Source organism: Homarus americanus, unplaced genomic scaffold (assembly GCF_018991925.1).
Source record: "Homarus americanus isolate GMGI-L3 unplaced genomic scaffold, GMGI_Hamer_2.0 scaffold14467, whole genome shotgun sequence".
Lineage (NCBI taxonomy): Eukaryota > Metazoa > Arthropoda > Malacostraca > Decapoda > Nephropidae > Homarus > Homarus americanus.
The window spans coordinates 5,335,757-5,351,183 of record NW_024733734.1 but is presented as its reverse complement, the minus strand read 5'-3'; the positions used below and the strand labels follow the sequence as shown (position 1 = coordinate 5,351,183).

Genomic DNA, 15,427 nt, shown 5'->3' with positions numbered 1-15,427 from the left:
AAGAAAAGAATGAATGTCAAATTAGCTGCACAGCTACGTAGTGAATCAGTTGCAAAGTCCTTACGTTTTGTCTTGGTGAAAAATTAAGTGAATTTGAGGGCTGTGAAGCTACTATTGATTTCTTTATGACTTTTAATACACTGTTTGACATAATGAGGAATTTACATGCCAGTAGCTACTAACGTCCAATTCAAAAAAAGAATGCTGATGAAATCATAGAGTTTCTGAGAAATCGGAAACATATATCAGATCATTATAACTCCCTGATGGTCAAGAGCTACTGAAGGCCAATCGTAAAACTGGTTTTCTTGGTTTCATATTTTGCATACGGAATTTGCAGAACTTATATGAAAATTAGGTGGCATATCCTAATCCTGTTTTAAGCTTTTTGTTGACATACAAAATGAGTCAAGATCATATTGAAATGTTTTTTGGAAAATTAGAAGCATGAGAGGATGCAATAATAACCCACAGTTAGCCAGTTTTATGCTGCTTATAAAAAGATCGTGGTACATATTGACATGAATGATATAGTTTGTGGCAACTGTTTACCACTAAAAACTGTACCAATACTGACTGTGCGTAGCAGCTGTGCAAATAATGTTAGGGTAGACACTCTCTTTGTGAATGCTATTAATACCTCTGTTTTGAAACACAGGGTTATAGATAACGTGTTGTCTGAGTCATCTTTAGCTAATGAGGAGGAGCATGATTATACTTATGTTCCTAGTAGTTTCCATTTGTCCCAATGTTCCAACAAAGTTGTTGCTTATATAGCTGGCTTTGTTGTGCTAGTTGCATTCTCTGATTATGTTGAAATCCAAAGGGGGCCTGATATATCCTTCAGAAGATGTTATAGATATCTGTGTTAATTGTGAAAAAAAATTTGAGTAACCATGTCATGCAGACAAAACACAGATCTAACTTGAGGAAGGGTAGATTTTCACAGACTTGTTCATTCAGTGTTATCAAGTTACACTAACAGAAAAGTATTTCCTAAACTAACCTCACCACATGTTTGATACAGAACCTATGGAAAATCGCATGCATTTATGATTAAAGCAGTTGCCGAAAGCCATTTGCAAGTAAGATATGCATATGCTGCAGAACAGTGCACTGCTAAGTTACAAACTTGGGTTAAGGTAAAGAGCCTACAGATATACACAAAGCTCATTCATTTCAGTGGCCAGTAGGATTGTGTACTACAATATACATATAGACATCGTATTTACACAGATGTTTATTGTATTATTTGTATATATTTTTGTGAATAATAGAGGTTAATGAATTTTCTCACTTGTTTACACATTAGCAATTATATTTATGAATGAACAGTAGGACATTGATTCATGTAGACTAGCAGTACGCACTTCGTTGACTGGTAAGATGTGGAGGCTGGCAGCGGGTTCTTGCCAACCACACTTTGGCGGCAGCGTGGCTGGCTGGCTTCACTCCCGACAGCGCTATACGCCGCTCACGCCGCCTCCACCCTATTACACTTCCGTGCTTTTTACCCTTTTTTCCTCCAAAACAATAAAATAAATGAAAAATACAAACTATATTCTTTAAATAATGCTTATGAATGCACATTATACAATATAAATCAATAATAATATGGTCACAAAGAGATGGGGCACCATTGTTGTTGTCAATGTTTACACCGATGATGATATTTCTACACCTGAAACTGAAGAAAATAAGACCTTGGTTGTTGCTGTAGTAAAATTAATGTGAACAAATACCGTATGTACAGTAGAAAAAAAGTGAAAGACTGATAGCGGAACGCCAACGTATACGTGAGCACTCAAAGAAACATAGCGTCATTTATCTTATTAAGAATACTGTATGTACAAAAGATTCATTATTGTTTATTACTGAATATGTATTTGATTGAATTAATGTGTATACAGTATATGCAAAATGAACAATACAATTCATTAATAATACATAGAATATTAAAACACAAAAGAGGAGACAAGACGGCATTGTTTTCATTAGTGTTTACACCCTTGACGATGGTTCTACATATGAAACTGTATGTTTTAAGTAATGTTATTTAATGTTAATAAATGGAACAGTGGAAGTAGCTAACCACTAATGATAAAGAAAAAAAGCGAGACGGATTGGGAATGCCAACGTATGTAAGTGCGTATACAAGTACTGTACGTGAAAACATATCGTCATTTCTCTACATATGAATATGAAAGCGACATTTATTACTGTTCATATATGTTTTAAATAATACTGTACTTACAAATGTAAAGCAAAAATTTTGCTCACCAATGGTGGTAAAGTCTAAAACATAAGGACAGTCAATGATTATGTCGAGTTTTTATTCAGATGACGAAGTCATCAGGTTCAACTCTGGCTGAAGCTGTATCTTTCCATAAAGATGTCATAGCTGTTGCTGAAACTGTTACTGAACCTGTAGTTGTTGTTGAAGCTGCTTATGATGCTGAATTTGATGGTGTCACTGAAGTTGATGGAATAGGCCATCGAATAATAAAGCTGTTGAAAGAACCTTGCGTAGCTGCTTTCTTTGCTCATTACATATCTTTATATAGATGTCATACACATTTTTCACATCCCTGGTAATTTTAATGCTTCATTCTATTAATGGAACCACCTCAGAAAATATGTTCATTGCTCACTCCATATAATAACCACAGACCTCTCAGCTTTTCATATCGTTTTAACACATCTAGTTTCTCGGCTAAGTTTATACACTTTCTTTTAGCTTTTGAACCAGCACTACCATCACTTGGTCTCTTGCTCATGTTGAATGGGGACGCAAAAATGCCGTAAGAAACCTGAGAAAGTTTTTCTCCTTGTCCTGTTCAGATGCGTGAAAACAAAGGACCCACCAAGTTGCGACTGTTTATACTAGTGATGTTGGCGTCACCACTCACAAGCCCGGCAGCCTCCCTGCACACGGCTTTTTTTGTTTAATACTGTACATATCAGGATTTAGTTATTATTTATATGAAAATTTTATTTTATTTTATTTTTATTCTATTTTTGTCGTAAATACAAAGAAAACAATGGTGTAAATTGAATTGGATCCTAAATTAACCAGGGCCTTAAATATGAATCTTAGTTAGTAGAACTGTCGTTATCGGAGGCTTTCCTGTAATAAAAAAAAATTGGGATTTTTTCCTTCATAAATCAAATTGTGGGACAAAATATATTTTTCATATCTTCAAATTTTCTTAAACTGAACTTTCATGAATTGGGGACTGCCTGTATAATAATTATAAGAATAGTAATAATAATAATAATATTATTATTATTATTATTATTATTATTATTATTATTATTATTATTATTATTATTATTATTATTATTATTATTATTATTATTATTATTCAGTAAAATCCCCATACAGTTTTACAATTGAATAAGCATATTTATAAACTATTCAGTTCATCACAAATATAGACAATACAGTACAGTACAATAGTATGTAAAGGTATACAGTGCACGTAGGCTGTGGTACAGTACATACTGTATACAGTTTCCAGTGTACCAAAACAGTAAGGTTAACAACAATGGTAAACTGTAAGACAACTTAACCAAGGATAGCTGACAAAGCTGTGAGGTGCTTATGTTTCATTTATCCCTGTCACAGCCTAGCATCACCCATCAACAAAACATTCATCTCCCAAAACCCACTTGACACCACGCTTTATGTATTCACACTTACTCTTGCCTCCTGGAAATTTAGCCAGGCACTTTTAGATCATCCTGCAGCCAATCCTTTTATCTTTTTTTATATATACAGTCTCTCCTCGACTTATGACAGGGTTCCGTCCTGACGACCAGGTCGTAAGTCGAAAAGGCAAAAATAATACTTAGAAATTTTAAAATGGGTGTCTCTTTTTCTTCTCAGCACCACGAGAACTCTCACTTTTACGCTTGCCAGCCATTTTAAAGGGAATTGCAAACGAAAATTTTGTCAGTACACAGCGCGATCACTAACTTCGGGACTCAAAAGTACGTAATGTGAAAAATATTTTATACAACCATGGCCGTCATATGTCTGGGTTGTCGTAAGCCGAATATGTGCTGACACCATCTGATCTACTTTCTCTCCATCTCTTCTTTCTTTTCCATACAATTATCCATATCCTCTGATGTGTTGTTTCATCTCCATTTCCCTGTGTAGAATCTTCCCCAAACATTTCGGTAATGTTTACTGATTTAAACTTTAGTGAAAACTTAAAACATTTACTGGGGTACTGTACTCTATGCACTGATTTAATTACCACATAGCTTGTATAGATTAGAAATACAGTGGTCCCTCGGTTAACGAGCACAATCCATTCCAGCAGGTTGCTCGTTAACCGAAAATCTCGTTAACCGAAACCATTGTTTCAATTGGTTTTTGAGTAATTGGTTCCAGCTCACCAAAAATTGCCTAAATTCAACAAAAATGTTAGAAATTGACACTTACTTTGAGTTGTGTATGTAGAAGGCTCCTGGATGATGATGCTGATGTGAATTTGAAGTGGGAGGTGGAGGAGGAGAAGGGAGAAGAGAAGGAAGTGAAGGTGGAGGAGAAGAAGGGAGAAGAGAAGGAAGTGGAGGTGGAGGAGAAGCATTTAACTGCTTCTTGGAAGGTGAGTCACCTTCCATGAAAATGTCAGGAACCTCTGGACTGACAGATTCTCCACCATAAACATCTTCTCTCCTTCTTGAAGTGGAAGGCTGAGGGATAGCATCTTGTTCCCTCTGCCTTTTACTGAAGAAAGTGTCACTTGTGGTCTGTGGGGCATCTCTCCTCCTCACCATTAACTTAGTTTAAAGAAGGAGACCATTGAGTCCTCAACATGACACAAAGTTAGTTCAGTTTTTTCCACATCTGGGTGCTTTGAAGCCAGTTCCCTGAACTTCTCCCAGTAGTAAATCACATCTTTCAACTCTTTAGTTGACATATGGTCATCACTTTCAATTTCCTCCTCACCATTGTCAGCCTCTAACATCTCATCCAGTTGCTTCAAGTCATCAGGAGTAAGTTCCTCCTCATGAGACATCACAAGCTCTTCGACATCATCCTCTTCCACTTCAAGGCCCAATGACTGACCTATGGACACAATCTCCTGGTCCAACTCTGTGTCATCCTGAAATCCCTCAAAATCATGGACTACTAATGGCCACAGTGCTTTCCATGAAGAATTGAGAGATCTAGTGGAGACTTCTTGCCATGATGACACAATCAATTTTACAGCCTCCAGGATGTTGAATTGTGTCCTCCAGAACTGTTTCAGTGTTAGTTCCGGATCAGTGGAAGTTGCCTGATGACACCTCCTAAACATTTTCTTCATTTACAACTTCTTGAAGTTGCTGATCACATTCTGGTCTATTGGCTGTATGATTGATGTAGTGTTGGGAGGCAAAAACAACACTTTCACAAAGTCAAATTGATACTCCAAAGTTCTGGCAAGTTCAGGGTCATGACCAGGAGCATTATCCATGAGGAGAAGAGCCTTTAAAGGGAGTTTATTGGTGGTTAGGTAGCTCTTGACAGAAGGGCAAAACACCTCAACAGCCCATTCATTAAAGAGCTGTCTTGTCACCCATGCCTTACGGTTGGACTTCCAATAAACTCCAAGCTTTGTTCTTACCACTTTCTGTTGCTTGAACACCCTGGGGTTTTCAGAGTGGTAGACAAGCATAGGCTTCAGTCGGAAATCCCCTGAAGCATTGGCACCAAGCAATAGAGTGAGACGGTCTTTCATGGGTTTATGCCCAGGTAAAGAGGCTTCATCTCTGGTGATGAATGTTCTTTTGGGCATCTTTTTCCAGAACAGCCCAGTTTCGTCCACATTGAACACTTGCTGTGGAAGATAATTTTCTTCTTCCATGAGTTCTTTAAATTCCACTAAAAACTTTGCTGCCCCTTCCTTATCAGCACTAGCAGCTTCACCATGCCTAACAACACTGAAAATGTCACTCCTTTTCTTAAAATTTTCGAACCAGCCTTTGCTGCCCCGAAAATCTTCAAATTCTGTGCATGAAGAACCAGGTTGATCTGTCTTTAAATGTTCGTAAATCTCCCTGGCTCTTTCACAAATGAATTCAGTAGAAACTGAATCACCTTTCATCTGTTTTTCCCTAATGCAGATGAGAAGTAACCTCTCAGTTTCTGCAATTAGGGATCTACTTCTAAACACTCTGGTAGATTTGTCTCTCACTTTCACTTCTTTAAATTTGTCTTTCTGTGCAAGAATTGTCGACACAGTTGATGTCGACATGCTATATTCTTTGCATAGCGCATTTGTTCTAATGCCTTCTTCATGTTTTTTTATAATTTCCTGCTTGGTTTGGATTGAAATCGCTTTTCTTGATCTCTTAGGCCCCATGCTGGATTCAAACAATGTCAACACGTGATTTTTTAAGTTTAAACTGCGCTATATATTGTCAATATGTAAAATAAATTTCAAAATGACCAATAATTTGCTTGGAAACACAGAAAAAAAGCAAAGTTGAAGAGAGTCTCAAGCAAGATGTTACCTCCACTGAAAACAGAGAGAGACTACCACTTATTTGGTATGTTAAAAGGCTGGATGGCGCGCCACAAACTAGTGACTTTACCTTCAATTATGTTCGATAATTGTTAAAATGACTAAAAAATATAATATTAAACTTTTAGAATTATTGAATAGTATAAACTTCTTGATATTTGCTAAAATAGTAAGGAATTTAAGCCCTAGAACCGATTACTGTATTGGCGGACTAATACTACAGCTGGTTGACCGCCAAGTGCAAGCGAAAACATGTTGAGGTCGGCTCGTAAGAAACTCGTTAATCGAGGGATTGCTCGTTAACCGAAGTTAAGAATCTTATTGGAGGTAACTCGTTAACCGAGGCGCTTGTTAACCGAGGGATCACTGTAGTAGAAAGGAGGAGGGTTGCCACAATAAGTATATAATGTACATGTGAGAGAGTAGTACAGTAGTAAGAAATATAAAAAGACTGAAGGGCACATACGATAAAAGGAGACAGCTAAAGAATGGGAAAATTTTAGTAACTGGGGTGATTAAGAAAACTACAGTTAGCCAGACAGCTGGTGTACATTGTGAATAATGGCTAAAGACATTAAGCATTCCAAGAAAAGATACCTTTAATAAAACATTAATCTCTTGATAGCTGTATAATGTAGGTACTGTACGGTTTGCATTTGTTTTTTACAAATATCATTTGTAGATCTTATGTGTAAGTGTTAGGCTGAAAAGTAAAATTAGGAATGTGAAAATAAAGACAATTTATGTAAAGGGAAGTGTGTGTAGAGTTGTGTTGCCATATGTGTGTAGTGTTTACAGCAGAATTTATTACAGTACCACATATGAGGTTGTTTTGTAGTGCTCATCATGTAAAGTAAATACAGTATGTTTATATTTTTATTTTTGTCTTTAAACAGGTTCAGGAACTTCTTGAGGAGTACCAAGTGGATGGACAGCACAAGTGTAAGACATGTGGAGAGATAATAGCTCGCAAAGCAGACTTTTTGGTGCATGTTGATTCCCACAAAGATTTCATGCCATGGGAGTGTACCATCTGTGGGACCCGCTTCAAGATCCGGGGTTCTCTAAAGGAGCACCTACGTTACACGCACATGAAGGGCCGAGTACCTTGCCTCAAGTGCAATAAGGTGTTCCCCACCTCCACACTACTGAGACAGCATGTTAAGGTAAGAAATTATTGATTTTATTAATTTTTTTTTACTTACAGTACTGTCATCTGCATAATGCAGTTTCCTACTCACATAGTAGGATGTGGCCCATATTGAAAACCTTCCCAAGCATTTCAGTTACTGACCATTTCTACACCATCTTGTGTCAAAATAATAATAGTAGTGAAGTGTACATTAGCTATAGAAATTTGTTGGTTTGGAAAAGTAGAAATAAGAAAATCAATACCTGTACAATGAATGATAAACTTAGAAGTAAAGAATGGATTAAAACAGTAGAAAATACTACTAGTTAAAAGATATTTTCAGGGTTAAATTTTCTGTGGCAAGCCACCAAGTCATGTTGTGATGCAGTGTAATTGAGGTGAAAAAAGTTCAGCAGCATGAGAACTGGCACCTTTTTATCCAGTACTCTGTATCCCTCAGGGGTGCCATGTGAAACCCAAAACAAGAAAAAAAAAAATATATATATATATATATATATGTGTGTGCAAGTAAATCACTGTAGTTGTGTGTGATCCAGGTATATGCTGATAACCACAAGGAAAGAAGAAAACATGAAGTTCCCAAGCTCTTTCGTGTAATTCACCTTGTGGTTATCAGCATATCAGCATATATATATATATATATATATATATATATATATATATATATATATATATATATATATATATATATATATATATATATATATATATATATATATATCCTATCTATCTATCTATCTATCTATCTATCTATTTTATCTATATATATATATATATATATATATATATATATATATATATATATATATATATATATATATATATATATATATATATATATATATATATATATATATATATAGTCGACTCCCTCATTAATTCGGACTAATATGGGGGAGGGTGTCCGCTTTTATTTATTGTCCGAATTAACCAATTTAGGTTAGGTTAGGTTAGGAAATATAGTACCGTATATACACTGTACGCTGAACATGATACACAGTAACAAAAATACAGGAAATACTGTAAACATCATATAACTAGCTATATAAAACATTACAATATGTTAATTTCATTTACCTTTGATCGATGACACATTCTATGGCGATTTCCAAATCGCCATAACCACCCGTCACTAGCTTCGAAATTCTCGATGCCCATATGACTTGCTAGCTTAACAGCAGCAGTTTGTATTTCTACACCACGGACGACATTACCACAAGATCGTTTCTGCACAAACCACTTCGTCACTGCCTCCTTAAGATTTGTATCTTTGCATCTTTTGCCACTCTCATACACTTCCTTGCACCAACAGATGATGATTTAGAAGTTGCATCAACATTATATTTCAAAGAAAATGCAATGAGTTTGTCCTTAGCCTTGCGTATGTCCGAAACTGTTTGCTTTTTAACACCATACTCGTCACAAACTCTAGACACCGAAGCACCAGCCTCTAACTTCCTTACAAGTTCCAGTTTCTGGTTCACAGAAAGGGTCACATACTTCCTCTTCGGCATTTTATTCCCCCTTGAAGACATGATGTAAAATACAAGGCTGAAAGATGCCTAATCACTGAAATATCAACGAAAATTGCAGGGCATCACAACACTGATGCTCGAATATGGCGCTAGGTCAACAGTGACTGGCGTGACTCACGCGCGCACAAGGCCGCCGCGTGACCCATCTATCGGACAATCCCAGAACCATAAATTTGGTATGGACTCGTCTATAACCCTCCCTCGTTTATAGGTCGACCCTGATTTTTTTACCCAAAAATTTTTAATTTATGATATTCCTTGTTTATAGGTCGACCCAAGTTTTTGACGGTATTGGAACAACAAAACCTTCAGTAAAAACACTGTGCCTGAAACACCGAGTGCCGAAGGTAAATTGTTTACCATTTATTATTACGACACTTTACACTGAAACGCAGGTAGTATTTATTCAGATCCATTAGGAGGGAATATTATTGTATACAACAGTTTTTTAACTGAAATCCATTCGAAAAGCGATTACGGTAAAATCTTTTGAACAATGAAAGAAAGCGCAAGTCATTGTTTTCGTCATGATTTTATCCCACTTTCCACTGAAATACGTACGTAATTTCAGCAAAAATATTGCATTTCCATATTTATTTTTGAGAATATATTCATTCAGTCACAGTTAAGGTAAAATATACTTGTGATGTACAGTGGCCCCTCGGTTAACGAACTCAATCATTCGTTCGTTAACCGAAACGTTCGTTAACCGAAACCATTGTTTCAATGGGTTTTTGGGTAATTGGTTCCAGCTCACCGAAAATTTCCTAAATTCAACAAAAATGGTAGAAAAGTTCACTTACTTTGAGGTGTGTATGTAGAAGGCTCCTGGATGATGATGATGATGATGGGATTTAGAATGGGGGTGGAGGAGAAGGAAGAAGAGAAGGCATTGGGGTGGAAGAGAAGTCACCCCATGGTGCCATTTCACCCATAAAATTTTAGCTCTCTGGTTTAATTCAAGATTATTTTCTTTAAATCAACGCTGCACTGCATTATATATTGTCAATATATAAAATATATTTCAAAATGACCAATAATTTGCTTGGAAACACAGAAAAAAAGCGTTTAGTTGAAGAGAGTCTCAAGCAAGATGTTACCTCCAGTGAAAACAGAGAGAGACTGACGCCTGTTTGCTGTGTTAAGAGGCTGGATGCCGCGCATTAAACTAGTCACTTTACCTTCAATTTTGTTCAATAATTGTTAAAATGACTAAAAAATTGAATATTAAACTTTTAAAATTATTGAATAGTATAAACTTCTTGATATTTACAAAAATAGTAAGGAATTTAAGCCCTAGAACCGATTAATGTATTGGCGGACTGATACTAAAGCTGGTTGCCCGGTCAGTGCAAGCGAAAACATGTTGAGGTCGGTTCGTAAGAAGTTCGTTAAGCGAATTTTTTTTCGTTAACCGAATTGAAGATCCTTATGGAAGGCAGTTCGTTAATCGAAATTACGTTAAACGAGGGGTCACTGTAATATTTTAATGAAAATACCCGATATCTAGAAATACTACGGTATCGTAGTTTTCTTTTGTTTCAAATTTAATTAACAAAGATTGATGTTTCAAATGCAATGAACAAAAATTTATGTATCTATAAATAAACTTTAAAAAATGAATACTTTGTTTTACATCATCCTGTGCTACCATACCATGCATTTGGCTACTTTGGGCTTGCTATGATGACGCAAGAGATCTGCCCTGGCAACTGTACCGACACTCACAGCTGGTGGTGCGTCGTTTCCATTGTTTACTGGTAGTTACTGGTAAATATTTTTCAACCTAACGAAACTATTACGCGTTTAGAGGTCGACCCCCAATTTTTTGCCAAAAAATTTGGGGTCCACTGAACATGTAGCTATGTGTATGTATGTTTATTTGAGTGCCCCGTCATAGGAGTCCGTTTTCTCTAGCTTCAGGACGCCTGAGTCTTCCGTTTTCTCTCTTAATCTTAGAGTGCACCAGAGACTTTGTTAATCCTTAGTGATGACACAGAATTTGAAATTGCAACCCCATTTGCAACTGGGACAATCCCACAACCAGAAATTTGGTACGGACAGTTCAGATTTCGTCCGATTTATCCGAAATCCGGATTAAAGGGGTCCGAATTAACAAGGGTCGACTGTGTATATATATATATATATATATATATATATATATATATATATATATATATATATATATATATATATATATATATATATATATATATATATATATATATATATATATATATATATATATATATATATATATATATATATATATATATATATATATATATATATATATATATATATATATATATATATATATATATATATATATATATATATATATATATATATATATATATATATATATATATATATGCTGATAACCACAAGGAAAGAAGAAAACACGAAGTTCCCAAGCGCTTTCGTGTAATTCACAATATTAATAATTATTGGTTAGCAACTTCAGTCACTTTATGTTTCCTAATTTATTGGTAAGTTAATTAGGACCATTATGCTCCATCTTTCTGACATCTTGTATGGGCAAGATGTTTATAGAAGTCATTATCATACAGTATTCCTCTATATCACTTCAGGTATTTTCCATCATTAGTATGTCTTATATCTTTCTGTGTTCTGTGCAGGTACAGTGCATTCATATTTATGGTTGAGTCTACCAAATACACTCTCAAGACTACCAGATATGTGGTTCAATAAATGTCCTTCCATCATGGTGTTTGTTGGGTAACTGTGGTCCATTACAAAATAGTCCCGTCATAATCAGGATCATCAGGGTCTTGTAACTCACTCTCACCACCAGAAGCTTTTAACTCTACTGTGGGAATTTCAATTTCAGTCCTAAGTATTGTTTTCCTCTTGCCTCTCATTAGACAATGTATGTGGGGAGAAAATTGCTGTAAAACATAAACACAGCATATGAATGAATGTAAAACTATAATTCTAAGTATGTCTCATAAAAACATTGACTACAAATAGGAAAAGGATGACATTAAACAAGCAAATACCAATTATCACTAAAAATACAAGTGTTAAATGTCCCAGGCCTTGAGGCAGCGCCACACACCTTACATCGCTCTTTACAGCCCAGCAATCACCACAGGCCCACAGCTGCCTTTAAGAGGATATAAAGCATATTTATTAATATTAGAGGTTTCTATAAATTTATAAACTGCCTAAAAACAGAAAAAAATACTATTAACCATCGGTCACGTAGACTGTATAGAAAAAATCAGGATGAAAATGATAAACATTTCCATGGATATACATTTAGCAGCTTATTACAAGTTGCCAGGATTTTATTGGTACAGTATATAAGATCATTATGTATGTGAGGTATAGCTTGAAAAACAGTAGCAAGAATAACTTTAATTCGCATACAGTATCTACTTACGTTAAGGCATCCTAGCCTGCCGGCAACAATGCCAAGTATTTGTACAGGATATCACCAGATGTCAGCATGTATGGATTTGTCACATGGTTTTAAGAAATGAGAGAAGATACCAGCATGTTCTCTCCAAGGAAAATTTTTGGGAGCTGCTATGGAATATACCCACTTGTTGTGCGGAATGGATTTAAATGTCAGAGCGGATATGCCCACATGTTTTGTCCAAAGAGCCATATCTTTCTTGACCTGGTGTAACAGCTTAGGCCACTGTAGTTTCCACGTTCAAGTAAATCATCTTTTCCCTTGTAAGTACAGTACTGTACAAGGGGGGCCCCCCAAATTCGCGGGTGTTAGGTTCTCAAAATGGCCACGAATCGCCAAATCCGCGAATAACATTTGCGGACGGGGGGTATTTTGTGCTTGTGTACAAAAAAATTTATATTCCCTTTATGTGTTTGCCCTATTTCTTTTACCTGTATTGTATATGTGTGTGTGTGTGTGTAGACACACACACACACACACACACTTACAAGTAAATAATAATGGGAAAATACTCTTACAAATAATGAGAAACAAATTTATTAAAAATTTGAGTCTACCCTCAAGTCCATGCAGTCAAGGTCAAGCAAATGGGGATTTCTAGTCGGATTTTTTGGCAAGATTACAAGTGATCCTCTCTCGATGTCAGGAAGGGTACAAATGCCCCTGGCTGGCCGGCAACTGGCGCCACCACACCTCGGCTGACAATGCGAACCACGGGTCCAATCAACCATGGGGCAATTCAGCAATTGACAAACAAATAACAAAAATGATCCTCCATACATTTCAGAATGTAATTACCTGTACACAATACAATATGAACTTAACAATACTGTATAATACATAATACTCTCACACTCAGCATCTCAACTCCGTCATAGGTACTGGTCAGCTCCTCGTCTCTCTGTTGTTCCGTCCCAACATTCCTCCTGATCGGATTCATACCGCCTCCGACCTGGATCCACCTGTAGTCAATGTGGTGGCTGACGGAAACGTTTTGGGCGTCGCAGACTCGGCTGGACCGTATTTTCTTTCGAGTTCGCTGGGTCAGACACCTGCTCTGAGATGGGTATCCCCCAGGAGTATGGTCTTGCCTTTGCACTCTCTAGCTCGTCAAAGTGATGCACTTTGTCTCGTCCAATTGGGTCACTTTCGGGGATAAGTTGGTAAGACCATCCTCCTCTCAATACCTTGATGATGTGGTAGCAGTGTGACTGATAGGGAGCCATCTTCTTACCCCCCTTTCTTGTGCGGTTGAGCTGATGATAATTTGAGCCGCACCAGGTCGCCCACACGGAACGCTCCTCCTCGACTCCAATATTTCTTGTTCCTCATTTCCTGCACCACTGCTGCTCTCTCTTTTGCCAAACGTAGTGCTTTCTCGATCTTTCCCAACTTCTCCCGTGCCAAACGACCAGCTATCTCCGCATTACTCAGGTCTGGTGGATGGAAGTCAGGATCATCTTGTAATGTCTTTTCTAACACCATCTGTTCCGGACATCTTGCAGGAACACCATGCACCAGTTCGTGCGGAGTATACCCTGTTGTGGCATTCCTTGATGTATTGTGACTAAATTGTAGATGGTGCACCGTCTCCAGCCTCAAATTGATGTTGTTATCACATAGACACTGCAGGTTGTCCATCAGCTGATTTTGTCTCTCCAACTGGGCCTGGCTGCGGGTATGATAGGGGCTCCAAGTTTCTGATGAATGCCCGCCATCCGACATACTGTTTGGAACATCTCAGATGTAAAATGAGGCCCCCGGTCCGATGAGAGTGACTGAGGCACTCCGAATGTGCACACCCAACGATCAAAGAGAGTCCTGGCTGCAGTGTCTGATGTAGCATCACACGTGGACACCATCACAATATAGCGCATCAGTACGTCTTGCATCTGCAGTACATACCAAAATTGATGCTTGCCAGAAACAGGAAACGGTCCCACGAAGTTCACTTGCACCAGATCATTTGTGTAGTCAGGAATTTCTGTGTATTGCAACGGTGCTCTCCCTGGCACTTTTCATTTGTGTAGTCAGGAATTTCTGTGTATTGCAACGGTGCTCTCCCTGGCACTTTAGCTCTATTGTTCGTCCCATATGCTTCACACTTGCTGATGTGTGCCGTTACATCATTTTTCATCCCCAGCCTCCAGAAACTGTTCCTCAGGGGGAGCATTGTGCACCAGTCGTAGGGCCTGTACCCACAATGTGCTGGCACTACTGGAACCCATGTTTCCTCAACTCCATAGGGGTGCACTCGGCTTCGACATCCACCCTGTTGTATATAACAGAGCACCCCTTGCTGAGATAACCTGAGACGGGTCCGGAAAGGATTTAGTTCCCCCTTAACCTGGGCTAAACCGTTCCCCCCATTACCCCCAAGGATTCTGACCATGGCGGCTATATCTTCGTCTTCCTGTTGTTCCTTGATGAAGGTCAGTATATCCCAGGTGTTGGCAAGATGCGTAGTAGCGTTAATTGCACCTGCTGAGGTAGTCCTCATTTGTCCGACATCATAAGCAATCCATGAGAGATAATCCGCCATGGACATCATTGGACTGCGACCTACCTTGTATATAGGATAGATGTCGAACTGCTGCAGGAGATTCATCCACCTCCCCTTCCTGTCCCGCTCCTCACTTATGTCGAGCGAGTTGAGCCAGCGAATGGCGTGATGATCCGTAATCAGGTCAAACTGGGAGGCTGATAGATACATCCTGAATCTCTTCACTGCAGTCACCACCGCCAACAGCTCTTTCTCCGTCGCTGAGTA

The 15,427-nt window shown here is 37.7% G+C and overlaps 1 protein-coding gene across 1 annotated transcript in view; it reads left to right on the top strand.

Annotated features, from left to right (window-relative positions):
* LOC121869884 (protein split ends-like) overlaps positions 1-15,427 on the top strand; it is a 73,548-nt gene that overhangs the window by 38,012 nt on the left and 20,109 nt on the right. Inside the window, exon 4 of the mRNA XM_042371449.1 lies at positions 7,421-7,690. Within this exon, the coding sequence (XP_042227383.1) occupies positions 7,421-7,690 (270 nt within the window). The remainder of the gene's footprint in view (positions 1-7,420; positions 7,691-15,427) is intronic.